At 38.7% G+C, this 17,266-nt stretch overlaps 1 protein-coding gene across 7 annotated transcripts in view; it reads right to left on the bottom strand.

The window, feature by feature from the left end:
• AGO3 (argonaute RISC catalytic component 3) overlaps positions 1–17,266 on the bottom strand; it is a 126,449-nt gene that overhangs the window by 13,174 nt on the left and 96,009 nt on the right. For all 7 annotated transcript variants that reach the window (XM_067725471.1, XM_067725472.1, XM_067725473.1 and 4 more), the window contains 4 exons: positions 15,061–15,255; positions 14,594–14,728; positions 12,125–12,226; positions 557–756 (listed from right to left, as the gene is read on the bottom strand). In XM_067725471.1, the coding sequence (XP_067581572.1) occupies positions 557–756; positions 12,125–12,226; positions 14,594–14,728; positions 15,061–15,255 (632 nt within the window). The remainder of the gene's footprint in view (positions 1–556; positions 757–12,124; positions 12,227–14,593; positions 14,729–15,060; positions 15,256–17,266) is intronic.

Below are 17,266 nucleotides of genomic sequence, written 5' to 3'. Positions count from 1 at the left end.
TGAACACAAAACCAAACCCTATTCTGATGTAAAAATTCTGAAAAATATTATTTGTAGAAAATTTTTTAAAAATTAAAAAACAAATAAGAGGCCGGTATAATGAACCCCTACATGTCCATCATCCAGTTTCAATAATTATTAACTCAAGGCCAGTTCTGTTTTACATCTCTCACCTCTCCAGGACTATTTAGAAGTAAATCCAAGACATCCTATAATTTTGTCTGTATATATCACTTTTATTACCAATAATCTCTCCCTTGAATTAATCTGGTAAAGCAACAAAATCACTACATCACACTATTACTAATAAGCCCAGACTGCACATTTTAATAGGAACCCTCATCTTGGGCAGTCAGTTCTATCATAGCTTTTCATTTGGATCACTGACTCTTCTAACAGCCTGTGGAACTTTAATTCTAAATGGCAGTACTTTATGGCAAAGACAGAGGCACCTACTTACATGTAAACACTTAAAGAAATTTCCCACGAAAATCCTAACACACAGAGCATACTTGGATTTGGGTGAGAATCTGTACTTGTTACGCTTTTATATTACCTGTCATGTTCTTTGTCCACAAGATGATATCTGGCTCTAAATGCTACCAGGTGAGCATAATACGCTGGTGCAGGTATAGAAACAGATCGTGTGCAGCGCACGTAAGTGTGGCAGAGCTGGTAAGTTAGCAGTTGAAGTTCATCTGCAGTAAAGCAGTTATCATCCCATAAAACATGATAGTGTGAAGGACGGCTGGTACCCTATAGAAGGCAACAGAATATTCTGCTGATTTCTAAACTTTTAAATAAATATTCACCACAGACTAAGTTAAGTGAAAAAACAAGCTTTGTACATTAGCAAAATATATCCTAATTTAATAATCAATAAAAAAACATTTAGTTGATTTTGGGTATATATCCCAAAGAAGTAAAAACAGGGACTCGAACAGATATTTGCACACCTAGGTTCAAAGCAGCATTATTCACAATAGCCAGAAGGTGGACACAATCCAAGTATCCACTGATGGCTGAATGTATAATAAAAGGTGGTGTGTGTATATATATATATAACGGAATACTATTCAGTCTTAAAAAGGAAGAAAAATCTGCCACATACTACAACATGGATGAACCTTGATGATGTTCTGCTAAGTGAAATAAACCAGTCACAAAAGGACAAATATTGTACAATTCGCTTACATGAGCTACCTGAAGTAGTCGAGTTCATAGAGACAGAAAGTAGAATGGTGATCACCATGGGTTGCGGGGATGTGGGAATGGGGAGTTAGTGTTTAGTGAGTACAGAGTATCAGGGAAGATGAAAAAGTTCCATAGATAGAAGGTGGTATGACTGCAGAATAATGTGAATTACTTAACGTCACAGAACTGTATATTTAAAAATGGTTAAAATGGTACATTGTATGTTATGTGTTTTTTACCATAATAAAAAAACAAGAACATTAGTTGAGCTCCTATGTATTAGTCACTATGCTAGGAACTGTGAATTCAAAGAAAAACAAAGTCAAAACAATGGAAACATAATTCAGTAGAGGAGTAGAGGAAATAGAACATCTGTAATTATAAAACAACTAATAAATGGCTATAGTACTACTGGTACTTAGTCCTATATGAGAATACCAAAGGAAGTAATTGTGAGGGTGAGCCCTGGGGGTTCTTCACCAAGAGGGGAATGAGTGAGATTTGGCCATTATGGGATGGGTAGGGTGAGGAGACACTGGAGAGAATGAACAGCCTTAACAAAAGCACGGGGGCATAAAGTTTCATGACACATTTGGGGAATAGCTAATAGACTAGGATGAACAGAATATGGGATGGGGCATGAGGGGAAAAAGATGAAATTGAAATGAACATTTGGAATCAGACTGAATGACATGCTTAGGAATTTGAACTTTCACTTGTAGGCAGCAGGGAAAGCACTGCACAGCTTTTTTTTTAACAGGAGAGGTTTTGGGTGTGATAAGATTGGGGGTTTTATAAAAGTAACATCAGCAGTAATATGGAGGATGGGTTAGAAACAGAATCATGATGAAGCAGAAAATAGAAAATCTGAACAGACCTATTACTAGTGATTGAATCAGTAATCAGAAGCCTCCCAAAAAATAAAAGTCCAGGACCAGACAGCTTTACTGGTGAATTTTACCAAACATTCAAAGAAGAATTAATACCAATCCTTCTCAAACTTCCAAAAAACAGAAGAGGAGGGAACTCTTCCAAACTCATTTTACAAGGCTAGCATTACCTTGATACCAAAACCAGACAAGGATGCCTCAAGAAAAGAATTACAGGCCGATATCCCTAATGAACATAGATGCAAAAATCCTCGACAAAATATTAGCAAACCAACTTCAACAATACATTAAAAGGATCATAAACCATGATTAAGGGGGATTTATTCTAGGATGTAAGGATGGGTCAACATCTGCAAATCAATCAATGTGATACACCACATTAACAAAATGAAGGATAAAAATCATATGATCATCTCAATAGAGGCAGAAAAAGCATTTGAGTATTTATAATAAAGACTGTGAACAATACAGGTACAGAGGGAACGTACTTCAACATAATAAAGGCCACATATGACAAGCCCACAGCTAACATCATACTCAATCATACTCTAAGATCAGGAACAAAGACAAAGATGCCCACTCTCACCACTTTTATTTAACATAGTTATTGAAAGTCCTAGCCAGTGAAATTAGCCAAGAAAAAGAAATAAAATATTATACAGATCTTCGTTGACTTACGATGGGGTTATGTTCCAATAAACCCATTTTAAGTTGAAGATATCCTAAGTCAAAATGCATTTAATATACCTAACCTACCGAACCTCATAGCTTAGCCTAGCCTAACTCAAACGTGTTCAGAACACTTATGTTAGCCAATAGTTGGGCAAAATCATCGAACACAAAGCTTATTTTACAATAAAGTGTTAAATACCTCATGTAATTTATTGAATACTGTACTGAAAGTGAAAAACAGAATGGCTATATGGGTGCAGAATGGTTGTAAGTGTATCAGTTTTTTACCCTGTGATCATGTGACTGCTTGGCAGCTGTGGCTTGCTGCTGCTGCCCAGCATCATGAGAGTGTTGTACTGTGTAACACTGGCTGGGGAAAAGACCAAAATTCAAAATCTGAAGTACAGTTTCTACTGAATGCATATCACTTTTGCACCACTGCAAAGTCAAAAAATAGTCAAACTATCATATGTTGGGGACTGTATATTATAAAGCTACACTAATTAAACAGTATGGTCAAAACAGGCACATAGATAGATCAGTGGATCAGAATAGAGCCCAGAAATAAACCATGCATATATGATCAATTAATTTATGACAAAGGAGGCAAGAACTTACAATGGGGAGAGGACAGTCTCTTCAATAAATGGGGTTGGGAAAACTGGACAGCCACATGCAAAGAATGAAAATGGAGCGCTATCTTACACCATACACTATACACTAAAATTAACTCAAAATGGTTTAAAGACTTAAATGTAAGACCTGAAACCATAAAACTCCTGGAAGAAAACATAGGCAATAAGCTCCTTGACATAGGTCTTGGTGATGATTTTTTCTGATCTGACACCAAAAGCAAAAGCAACAAAACCAAAAATAAACAAGTAGGACTACACCAAATTAAAAAGCTTCTGCACAGCAAAGGAAGCCATCAGGAAAACAAAAAGGCAACCTACTAAATGGGAGAAAATATTTGCAAATCATGTATCTGATAAGGGGTTAATATCCAAAATATATAAAGAACTCATAAAATTCATAGCAAAAGAAAAAAATCCAGTTGAAAAACGGGCAGATCTGAATAGACATTTTTCCAAAGAAGACATACAGATGGTCAACAGGCACATGAAAAAAAGGTTAACATCATTACTCATCAGGGAAATGCAAATCAAAATCACAACGTGATATCACCTCATACTTGTTGGAATGGCTATTATCCGAAAGATTAGAAATGACAAGTGTTAATGATGACAGAAAAGGGAACTTTTTTTTGGGGGGGGTGGGGCACATGGTGGGGCATGCGGGATCTTAGTTCCAGGGATTGAATTTGTGCCCCCTGCGTGGAAACGTGGAAGTCCTAACCACTGGACTGCCAGGGAATTCCCTGGGAACTTTTCTAAAAAAAAATTTATTGTATTGAAGTATAGTTGATTTACAATGTCGTGTTAGTTTTTGGTATACAGCAAAGTGATTCAGTTATACATATATATACATTCTTTTTAATATTGTTTTCCATTATGGTTTATCACAGGATACTAAATATAGTTCCCTGTGCTATACAGTAGGGCCTTGTTGTTTATCCATTCTATGTATAATAGTTTGCATCTACTAGTCCCAAACTCCCCATCCATCACCCCTGCCACCCCCAGCAACCACAAGTCTGTTTTCTATGTCTGTGAGTCTGTTCCTGTTTTGTAGATAAGTTAATTTGTGTCATATTTTTGATTCCGCATTAAGTGATACCATATGGTATTTGTCTTTCTCTTTCTGACTTACTTGACTTAGTAGGATAATCTCTAGGTCTATCCATGTTGCTGCAAATAACATTATTTCATTCTTTTTTATGGCTGAGTAGTATTCCATTGTAATATATACCACATCTTCTTTATCCATTCATCTGTTGATGGACATTTAGGTTGTATCCATGTCCTGGCTATTGTAAATAGTGCTGCAATGAACACTTGAGTGCATGTATCTTCTTTTTTTAAAAAAAATATTTATTGGGCTTCCCTGGTGGCGCGGTGGTTGAGAGTCTGCCAGCCGATGCAGGGGACACGGGTTCGTGCCCCGGTCCTGGAAGATCCCACATGCCACGGAGCAGCTAGGCCCGTGAGCCACGCCCGCTGAGCCTGGGCGTCCAGAGCCTGTGCTCCGCAACGGGAGAGACCACAGCAGTGAGAGGCCCGCGTACTGCAAAAATAAATTTTAAAAAAAAATTATTTATTTATTTATTTTCTCTATTTTTTTGGCTGTGTCGGGTCTTAGTTGAAGCATGCGGGATCTCTTGTTGTAGCGCGCGGGTTTTCTCTCTCTAGTTGTGGCACACGGGCTTCTCTCTAGTTGTGGTATGCTGGTTTTTCTTTCTCTAGTTGTGGCGCACAGGCTCCAGAGTGCATGGGCTCTGTAGTTTGTGGCATGCAGGCTCTCTCATTGAGGTGTGAGAGCTCAATAGTTGTGGCGCACAGGTTTAGTTGCCCTGCGGCATGTGGGATCTTAGTTCCCCGACCAGGGATCGAACCCATGTCCCCTGCATTGGAAAGCAGATTCTTTACCACTGTACCACCAGGGAAGTCCCTCATGTACCTTTTTTTTTTAACTAAATTCCCTCACTTCCTTTCCTTCTTTTTAAAAAATTTATCTATCTACCTATCTATCTATCTATCTGTCTGTCTGTCTATCTTCGGCTGCTTTGGGTCTTTGTTGCTGTGTGTGGGCTTTCTTTAGTTGCGGTGAGCAGGGGCTACTCTTTGTTGCGGTGCACGTGCTTCTCGTGGTGGCTTCTCTTGTTGTGGAGCACGGGCTCTAGGCACGCGGGCTTCAGTAGTTGTGGCTCACAGGCTCTAGAGCACAGGCTCAGTAGTTGTGGCACACGGGCCTAGTTGCTCCGCGGCATGTGGGATCTTCCCAGACCAGGGCTCGAATCCGTGTTCCCTGCATTGGCACGTGGATTCTTAACCACTGCACCACCAGGGAAGCCCCCCACATGTATCTTTTGTATTTATAGTTTTCTCTGGGTATATGCCCAAGAGTGGGACTGCAGGATCATATGGCAACTCTATTTTCATTATTATTTTTTAAAATTAATTAATTAATTAACTAATTAATTAATTATGGCTGCATTGGGTCTTCATTGCTGCATGCAGGCTTTCTCTAGATGCGGTGAGCAGGGCTACTCTTCGTTGCTGTGTGAGGGCTTCTCATTGCGGTGGTATCTCTTGCTGTGGAGCATGGGCTCTAGGCGTGCTGGCTTCAGTAGTTGTGGCACGTGGGCTCAGTAGTTGTGACTCGCAGGCTCTAGAATGCAGGCTTGGTAGTTGTGGTGCATGGGCTTAGTTGCTCCGTGGAATGTGGGATCTCCCGGACCAGGGCTAGAACCCATGTCCCCTGCATTGGCAGGCAGATTCTTAACCACTGCGCCACCAGGGAAGTCTTGGCAACTCTATTTTTAGTTTTTTGAGGAACCTCCATACTGTTTTCCATAGTGGCTGCACCAGTTTACTTTCCCACCAACAATGCATAAGAGTTCTCTTTTGAACCCTCCTACACCGTTGGTGAGAATGTAAATTGGTGCAGCCACTATGGAAAACAGTACGGAGGTGCCTCAAAAAATTAAAAACAGAAATACCATATGATCTACCAGTTCCACTTATGGGTATTTATCTGAAGAAAACAAAAACACTAATTCAAAAAGTATGCACCACTATGTTCATTGCAGCAATATTTGCAATAGCTAAGACATGGAAACAACCTAAGTGTCCATCGATGGATAAATAAAGAAATTATGATATATATATATATGGACATTATGCTAAGTAAAATAAGTCAGACAGAGAAAGATAAATGCCATATATCTGGAATCAAAATGAATGAATGAAAAATAATTTAAAAAGCATGGTCAAAGATACAGAGAACAGATTGGTGGTTGCCAGAGGCAGGGGTGGGAGAAATGGGTGAACTGTTTTTTGTTTTTACTTTAAATAAACACCACCACCACCACCACCCCCATGGGAAAAAAAGAAAAGAAAACAGGAAGAGACTAAAAGCAAGGGGAGCAATTAGGAGGCTGGTGCACTAGTGCTGGTATGAGATGATGAATGTATGAAGTATGAAAATGGCAGTGGTAAAGGAGAAAAGAGACAGGTTAGCTCGTACGTTAGCAAATATTTATCATTTTTCAGACACTGTGCAAGATTTTGGGGATAAAGTTCAAATTACTACCAAATCCTACCTCCTCCCAGGGAAGTCCGGATCTTACCTGTTTTAATTAATCTAATGAGAACAGACTAAATGAGGGCACCCAGGATAGGAAAGTAATAATGAGAACTTGAACTAAGCAGGGGAGGTGAGGATAAGGATAAGAGATAGGGGCTTCCCTGGTGGCACAGTGGTTAAGAATCCGCTTGCCAATGCAGGGGGCATGGGTTCGAGCCCTGGTCCGGGAAGATCCCACATTGCCACGGAGCAACTAAGCCTGTGCGCCACAACTACTGAGGCTACGCACTACAGCCCGTGAGCCACAACTATTGAGCCCGCGCACCTAGAGCCCACGCTGCACAAGAGAAGCCATGACAATGAGAAGCCCGTGCACTGCAACAAAGAGTAGCCCCCGCTCGCCACAAGTAGAGAAAGCCCACGCACAGCAACACAGCCAAAAAAGAAAAAAAAGAATAAGAGATAGGTCTTAGACTAAGAAGGTAGATTCTGTAGAGTTCAGGGATTCCATTAGATAAGGGTGGCAGGTGAGAGGGTACAATCAAAAATAACTTCAAGATCTGGAAATCAGGAGAAAAGTTGTATCTGTAAAAAGAGATTTCAAAGTCATAAATATTACTTGAACTTAAATTTTTTTTCTTTTTGGCTGTGCTGCACAGCCTGCAGGATCTTAGTTCCCTGACCAGGGACTGAACCCAGGCCCACGGCAGTAAAAGAGCTGAGTCCTAACCACTGGACCGCCAGGGAATTCCCTGAACTTAAAATTTCAAAAGGTGGGTGGGGGCTTCCCTGGTGGCGCAGTGGTTGAGAGTCCGCCTGCCGATGCAGGGGACACGGGTTCGTGCCCCGGTCCGGGAGGATCCCACGTGCTGCAGAGTGGCTGGGCCCGTGAGCCATGGCCGCTAAGCCTGCCAGTGTGTCTGGAGTCTGTGCTCCGCAACGGGAGAGACCACAACAGTGAGAGGCCCACGTACCGCAAAAAAAAAAAAAAGTGGGTAGAAGAAGAACGAAACCTAGAAAAAACATAAGGGTAAGACGACAGGTAGGATAAAATGTGTAGTGGAAGCCAAACGGTAGGCGGTTTTGATGAGTGCATGACTATAACAGCGCCAGAAGTTACAGAGATCAAGGAGAAATAACGGTGGGGCAGAGGGCAGTTTGCTATAAGTTGAAGAGGAAATAAGTGTAGTCTTTTTTGTTCTTAAGGTAAACCTTTTATAGAAGTAAATATATAGAGAGAAAAATTCATGTACCATACATGTAGACTGATGAATTTTTCACAAAGAGAATATACCCATGAAACCAGCACCCAAATCAAGAAACTAAATGTTAACTGCAACCACAAAGCCCCTTTGTGCCCTCTCAGGGTCACTACCCTACCTGCCACCCTGCTCCCTGTAACCTGACTTTTAACATCATAGATTAGTTTTGCTTGTTTTTGAAGTTTATAATGTATGTACCCTTTGGGTCTAGCTTCTTTGATTTGACATTGTGAAATTTATACATACTGTTGTATCATTCTTACTGTTGTATAAATCACATTTGTATAGTTATTTATCCAATCTACTGATCATGGGCATTTGAACTGTTTGTACTGATAGTTTTTGTATTGACCATTATGACCAGTGCTACTATGAATATTAACATACTATCTTTTGGTGAACATAGATATGCATTTCTGTTGGCTATCTTGGAGTGGAAATCCTGGTCATAGAGCGTACGTATATTTAAGTTTAGTAGATAATGCCAGCCAATTTTTAAAAATGTTCACATTAATTTACACACCTACCAGGAGAGTATAAGAGTTCCAGTTGCTCTATATCCTTAATACTATTTGTCTTTTAAAATTTTAGCCATTTTGGTGAGTGTGTTTAGGCTATCCTTTTAACAACAGTTTGGTGACAAATGGTAGAAAGACAGTACCTTAAAGGAGAACAGCAGGAGCAAGGAACTGTATTTTAGGACAGGGATAACTATAAGCTAAGGGAATGGAATCAGAAGCTTAAAGGAGACTGAAGATATACGAAAGAGGGTAACTGGTGAACTGATGCCAACTTAAGGCAGGCAAGAGCAAATGAGAACAGTTCTACAGGTTGACCCTTTTTCCTGTGGGAAAGGAGGGAAGAAAGTAGGCATGACTGACAATGTAATTTCTTAGTGAGAAAAAAGGAAGGGGTCATGTGCTGAGTGTTGGGGCAAAAGACCAAGTTAGGAACCCAAAGAAAATGGTAGAGAGAGCTAATTAAAGTGGAGTCAAAGGAATGTTAAATCACAGTGAAGGACATCTTCGAAGTTTGGGAGATTCATATTAGGAAGTTATAATTTAGGACGCTGCCCACTCCTCAACAGGTACATTTATGTCTTCAGAAGAATTTCCTTTGGTAGGTCAGAGGGGTCACATGCTCCACCCGGTTAATGTGTTTCTAACAGTATGGTAAGTAGGATTTTTTTTCCCTGCTGTCCTAGAATTTCAACTAAGGTCCAAAGCAGGGGACTAAAGGTGCTAAGCATCTTACATTCTAAAGAGCTACCAACCTTTGGAGTCAGCTACCCTCCCTTAAGGGCTCACCGAGAGGAGACAGTTCAGGACAGGTCTTACCATCAAATCCCGGGCTCTGGCCTCTTCTCACCTTACCCCCATCCTCTCAATATAGGAAGAGATTGAGAGTTTTGTGAAAATACAGAATTTCAGTTGTGAGGAAAGGCACTCTCTCTCCGCTAAAGACATGTAAGGGGTACTCCAAGAGAATGAGTTGTAAAGATGAGAGCCTGTTAGAAAGGGAGACACTATCCCATCTCATTCCCCAACTGGATTATTCCTGAGTTCAGAGTCCATAGGCCCACTCTCCCAACTCCATACAGCTAGAGCGATGAGAGCTCTTGGAAGCAGTTCTGGGAGTCTAAAAAAATGAAGTTGAGTAGAGAAGGAGGGGCCATGGAGCCATGCAATGCGATATCTAACCTAAAGAAGGGGCTGGGGTCTATACCACAGATGGGGCTAAAGAAGGACACTGCTGCCCTTTGAGGGTTCTCAGCTCCATGGAGGCTAAGGGATTAGAAAGAATCAGAACGGACTAGAGAAAGACTTGTGTCATCTCCCCATTACTGACATTCTGGCAGTCAGCAGTACCAGATGAGTTAGAGTCCTAGAAGGAGGAGGGGAAGGAGGTATTTCGGAGGCAAGCCATGGTCCCCTCCCCTACTCAAAACACTAGGACCAAAGCTCTAGAGCCTGTCTTGGGCAGGTGGAGAGTAGAAGGGAAAAGCCAAGCTTTAATTTTATTTGTAAATTTAAGTTTTAAAAATGAATGGGAATTTTATCTCAAAATAAAATGGGGAGGGGAGGAAACGGAACTAAGCTGTAAACACCAATATGACCAACATAAATGTCAAGAAGTTACAGAATTTGGCCAAAATGTTGTTAAAGGATCTGTTGTTCACTGGTAAAGTTAAAAGTAGTGATACAAAAAAATTATCTCATACTGGTTAGGAATGATTCGATTTTAATTTTAGCTGTTAAAATATAAGACTCCTCCTTTTGATCTCAGAGAAGTTAGAAAAGTCTAATAAAGCTGGGAAGACATGTAAAGAACGGTCTTTGGGGACTTCCCTGGTGGCACAGTGGTTAAGAATCTGCCTGCCAATGCAGGGGACATGGGTTCGATCCCCAGTCTGGGAAGATCCCACATGCCATGGAGCAACTAAGCCTGTGTGCCACAACTACTGAGTCTGTGCTCTAGAGCCCGTGAGCCACAACTACTGAGCCCGTGTGCCACAACTACTGTAGCCCGTGCACCCTAGAGCCTGTGTGCCACAACTACTGAGCCCATGTGCTGCAACTACTGAAGCTTGTGCACTCTAGGGCCCATGTGCTGCAACTACTGAGCTTGCATGCTGCAACTACTGAAGCCTGCACGCCTAGAGGCTGTGCTCTGCAACAAGAGAAGCCATGGCAATGAGAAGCCCGCACACTGCAAGGAAGAGTAGCCCTCACTCACTGCAACTAGAGAAAGCCCAGAAAGTCCCTGTGAAATATTCCTGGTTATTTGCTGGCTAGAGCAAAGTTTCAATTTGGTGTCCCCCCAAAATACTGGTCCCTAAAGTTTCTGGTTAAATACATTGGAGAAATAGTCCTGTCCTGAAAATTCATAACAACCATTTGCATATCAATGGTATCCAAAAGTTCTAGAGTAAAAAAACAATCTGTTTGACCAGCATTTCTAAAATTTATGTGAATAGAGAACCTTTTTTCCCCCTCCATTATATTAACTAAAAAGTCATAGCAGTAGGGTTCCTTGGGATACATGGAGAGAAACTTAAGGTTAAAATATGTACTCGAATGATAATAGATTTTATCTCAGAAGGTACTTTTAACTTTGTTTTGCTGTTACCACCCACCATGAAAATGTACCACATTGACTGTAAACAGAAGCAGTTATAAGAACATATATAAATGAGTAGGACAATAATTTTAAAGCCCTAAGAGTGAAACTGTGGTTAGTGTATGTGGGACATATAAAGCTTTAAGATTCAGATATACAGTTAGCTACATCTTCCTGAAATTTCTATTTTAATCAATGGCAAGTAAACTAAAATAGTTTTGGGCTACATTCTCTCAGGTATCCTGCGAATGTGGATTCACTCTCTGCTGCTGGAAAGTTTGAGAAGCACTCAATTACAGCTTATGTTTTACTAAGTACAGCTAACAAATTAACAAAAAGATTTTCTGAAAAATAAGAAAAGACTTAGAATTATTTAACTGAAACTTAAAGCTGTAATTCTACAACTAAACTCTTTCACATGCTCAATATCTGCCAGTAAGTGTCAAAGTTTTCTATGAAGTATTATCATCAAAAAGAATATATCAAAGGAACAATCAGGTATTTTAGATTTTTTTGAAGTTTTGCATTAAATTAAGGACATAGTTTAGGGAGATGCCTTCTATTAAAACACTTATATTCTGGTACTTTCGTAGAAATAAGTCCCTCTCAAGGTGAAAAAGGGGATATGATTTAGTTACCGAAAGTTTCATTCTAATTTCACGTGGAAACAATCTGACGTGTAGAGAAGAATATTTCTTTCTCTCTTTTCTGAGATTTAAAAAATATGCCTAAGAATAGAAGTTCCTGAATAAAAACATTTCACCCAAAGTATAGGCTTACCTGTATTCCAGCATGGCTACAGAGGTAAAAATCAAACTCATATGGGTGTGTAATGTCTGTATCAACTGTTGTTCCAGCTGGGATATTGCCACTTCTTCCGACCTAGATTGTTTGGTCAAAGTTTAAACAAACAAGACAAAGGTAAAGAATGTGTCTGAAAGCACTTTTAAAAAGATATAAATACATAGGCTGATCCCATGTTTCACTATTTTCGGCTTGAAATATTACTTAAGCAGCCATTAAGAGCAGACCTTATTCTACTCCTAGTTCCTATTCTTAAATGTTGCTGAAAGTGAAAGCTGATAACAAAGTTATTAGTTTCTACTGATGCTTAGCTGGTAGTTGATCGTAATACAGGTAGAAAACTTAAAAAAATTTTTTAAAAAAAGTTACGTTTAGTGCTCCAATTTATGATGTCTGTGCAGAGCAGGTACTCTTGAATGTGCAGTTTTATGAAAATTAGCATTTTTCTCAGAGAACCCTATATTTTTAGAGGGAAAGAATGCTGACCACAGCATCAACTAGAGTCACCATTTGTTAACCATTTATATGCCAGGTACTTTACATACGTTATTTCTAATCCTCATAATCCTGCAAGTTAGGTATTATTCCCATTTGTCTGGGGGGAATCTACAGCTCAGGAATACAAAATAACACGCCCAATAGCATACAATAAAGGGCAGAACTGAGAGTCAAACATGGAAATGACTGCAAAGGCCCTATTTCTTTTATTTTATATTAGCAGTTTCAACATCTTGTAAGAAAACAGACACCATGATTTTCTCTGAGTAATACATGATGTAAATGAAAAAGTTCGAAACTCCTGATAATGAAAGTCTCCTAATAAAACACTTTAAATGCATATACATACTTACCTCTACCTCCTTATCCCTAACATATTTAAACTCATTAATTGTAAGTCGAGGTTTAGAAGGCTAACAAATCAGAGACTCTTTTACTGACTCAGACATTATTTCTGCTGTGTGAGGGACTGTTACCAGGTGGTGGCTGGAGTTATATCTGTGTGGACCAACCAGCTAGCTTCACCAAATCACGAAATAAAGAAAACAGTTCATAAACTACTAAGTTATGCCTATTCTTAACACACAAATCTCCTAATTAATATATATTTAAAAGCTTTATTCTCTTTAGAGAGGCGGCAGAATGCCTGGGTTCATATCAGAGCTCCACCAGTTTCTAGTCATGAAATCTAGGGCACAGTATTTTCCTCTCTGTGCCTATTTCCTCATTTATAATTATCTCTCATCTATTATGATTAGTAGATTTAGAGCAAAGATGAAAGAGAAGCAAACAAATGAAGGAAAGGCACAATTAAACATCAGTTGCAAGAAATCATTAAATCTAACTTAGGTTTTCCTGATCTAACTTTTGAAGAAACCTTTGGTTTTCTAGGTACAGAAATGTAATTTGGGGCACAGGCCTTTAACAACACGGAGGCCAAAATAAAACTATCATTACTGCTATTAGAGATGTGGTATAGGACAGTGATTAAGAGTACTCTGGAGCCAGATTGCCTATTTTGAGTCCTAGCTCTACCAATTTAACCTCCACGTGCCACAGTTTCCTACTGTGAAAAATGGGGATAATAATAAGTACCTCATAGTGTTGTTTGTGAGGGTTAAATGAGCTAAATTTATAAAAAATATCCAGAACAGTGCCTGCCATTATGCCCTCTTTTTCTCTATCACTACCACCATTATCACCACTCTACAACTAGGTAACCTCCACTGAGTGCTTAGCGTGTGCCTAAGCACCGTTCTAAGTACATTACACATTTTAATTTAAAAAAAACCCTTTCAAAAACCCAAATAAGGCAAATATTAATATTATCCAAGCCTTGCTCAGAAAGAAACTGGCACAGAGATGTTAAGTTACTTGCCCAAAGCTACACAACCAGTGTAATCAAAGACCAAATATGTACCAAAGACAAGACACACTCCTTTCTTTTTCAGTCTTTTCTACTGATCCCCTTTCCCAAGGGGACTCTGACTCTTGTACTCCTCAGATTTCTCTGCCCTAAGGTTTACAGGATGGGGGCAGAGCACTGAAAATGAAAGTTAGTTTGCATGAATTTTCACTAATCACTCTAGTATGTCCCTAGCTTGTAAAATTAATTTTTACAAGATATTTAAAAAATAGAACATACCTTTTTTCTTCTGAACATTTAAGGAAAATATGAATAAAAAGAACAATTTTAAAACTATGAGTTTCTTCACAACAACAAAAAAGTATAATGGGATTTTGAACATTTGGAGTGTTACTAGAAATTCTAGAAAGTTAAAAATTAGCTTATTTTGATGCTCCTATACTCATAATCAATCTGCTTTGCTGTAACCTACTACTATATATCAGAAACTCTGCTGTTGGCAGAGAGCCTTTGTTAAGTGCTCTACGAACTATGTTAGATAACCTTTGCTTATAATAGTATTACAATAAATGTAAGATTACCCTTTCAGTCCTATCAGCACAAAATAATCGAGTGTGATGTCTCTTCTGAACTACAATGTAAGTTATTCCAGGTTGATAGTCTTTCTCCAAACTGATGCAGGCTTCTCGAATTGCTAGTAGTTCATAATATAATACCTAGAGAAGATGAAATGGAAAGACTTGATCTAGTCAGTTGTTCTCCTATACATACTTCAAAGTAAGACAATGATTTAGACTTAGAATTTCTTAAATTCATCACCTCACAGCTAATTATACTTCTCTATTCCATTTTAACTATTATCAGAGCATGGTCTTAGCGATCAAGGCTTACATATCCAGTAAATATTTTAAAAGGGAAAATCTAAGGAAGTATCAAAATTTGACTTTAGGAACTCTCAATTAAGGCTCCTAACTTCAGAACTGGACACCATATTATAAACACAGTATCTGATTTAACCACAGTATGATGAGAATCCCAGGCAACCAACCTGCCTAAACTGTCCCTCTGAAACACCATCCCGATAAAAGATGATACGAGTAGGTTTGAACCGAGTTGACTTATAAAACTGAATGAGAAGTTCTCGGACCATGGAGGCAAGGTCCTGGATGATCTCCTGTCGGGGTCTCTGAACTCTTACTGTAGCACAGTATCTGCTTGGGTGGGCATCCATACTACCTACAACCTAGGTTGAAAAAAGTAAAGAAAACATAGAAATTAAGGTATTCAAAACTATATGAATATGAATTTTACCATAAAAAAGTTGAAAAAAAAAGGATTTCATTTAAATTTGTATTTTATTATAACCTTAACTATTTATCACAGTTCATTTTGAAAGTAATAAAAATAGATAATTCCAGTGAAGAACAAAATAAAAGACACAGTCTAGGGTCAAAAACTATTTTCCCACAAGTAGGCTGTACTTTATATTTAACAATTTGGCTCTAATTTACAGATGTTGCTGGTAAACCTAAATATTAGTAAGGATAGAAAGACAAAGAGATGTACATAGAGGAAGGAGATAAATAAAAAAGGTCCATTCAAACTCTTGATTTCTCTTTATAGCTCTTACAGTTTAGCAAACTATCCCAGAAGCCATATTCAAGATGACTTTGGCATTACCTTAAAAACTCTTATGCTTCATAAATTTTAAATCTTGGTTTTGAGAGCAGCTATCTTAATTTTTTCTCTCTGTCTCTTAATATTGTTATGTGATTGGAGCAGAGGGAACTCTGAAGCATGAACTTATAAGTTCTCCTTGACTGTAGTCACTCATAGATCTACTGAAGCATGATCACTGGAACCAGAATATTTAAATGTGTTCACACATCAGTGATCAGAGCCTGGGCCAAGAACCAGCTGGTTATTCTACCTCCAGCTTCTCTTTCTTCCAGGGTAGTATCTATAACAAAGTCATGCTTCAAAAATGGACCTCTGCACCTCCATGTTCACTGCAGCATTATTTACACAGCCAAGACGTGGAAACAACCTAAGTGTCCATTGATGGATGAATGAATAAAGAAAATGTGGCATATACATACAATAGAATATCATTTGGCCATAAAAAAGAATGAAATCTTGCCATTTGTGACAACATGAACGAACCCTGAGGGCATTATGTTAAGTGAAATAAGTCAGACAAATACTATATGATGCCACTTATATGTGGAATCTAAAAACAAAAAACAAACAAAAAATCCCAACTGATTTCACAGATATAGAGAACAGACTGGTGGTTGCCAGAGGGGTGGGGTATGGGTGAAATGGCTCAAAAGGTACAAACTTCCAGATGTAAAATAAATAAGCCATGGGGATGTAACGTACAGCATGGTGACTATAGTTAATACTGTACTGCATATTTGAAAATTGCTAAGAGAGTAAATCTTAAAAGTTCTCAGCACTTGCAATTCAGGGGACGCCAGTTTGATCCCTGGTCAGGGAACTAAGATCCCAACATGCCTTGGGGCAACTAAGCCTGGGTGCCACAACTAGAGAGCCCTCACGCTGCAACTACAGAGCCCACGCACTCTGAGCCCACGAGCCACCAGGAAAGATCCTGTGTGCCACAACTAAGACCCGGAGCAGCCAAAAAAAAAAAAAAAAAGTTCTCCCCATAAGAAAAAACTTTTGTAACTATGTATGGTGACAGATGTTAACTAGACTTATTGTAGTGATCATTTCACAATATATATGAATATCAAATTATGTTATACACCTGAAACTAAAATAATGTTATATGTCAATTATATATCAATTAAAACATAAATAAATAAAACCACACTATTTCAAAAGAGTACCTAAATTCCTGTCAGTAATTTAAACATCTTATTAGAAACCAAGATATGGAAAATTCTTACATTTCTCTTCAGTCTTAGGTCAGATTAGAAAATAACCAAGAGTTTTTTAAAAAGTGAGCTACAACTTGTCTACTTCTTTAGGTACGTGGAATTGTATCTGCTTTTTTAAATCTTCTCTAAGTTAAAAAAAAAAAAAAAAAAAGGAACCTGACCATTTCTTTTCCACTGCTAAAAATAAATCCATACCCCCTCTGATGGCAAAATAAGCCTTACAAAATCTTACAAGCCTCACAGTCTGCTATGCTACATTCCAATTCCCTGCATTTGGAATTCCTCAACACACCAGATTTTTGCAATTTTAATTTATATCACTATCATGGTAGTATCTATTATACTATA

The sequence above is a fragment of the Pseudorca crassidens genome, chromosome 2 (genome assembly GCF_039906515.1).
Source record: "Pseudorca crassidens isolate mPseCra1 chromosome 2, mPseCra1.hap1, whole genome shotgun sequence".
NCBI classification, from domain to species: Eukaryota; Metazoa; Chordata; class Mammalia; order Artiodactyla; family Delphinidae; genus Pseudorca; species Pseudorca crassidens.
This window is presented reverse-complemented; position numbering and strand designations above follow the sequence as displayed.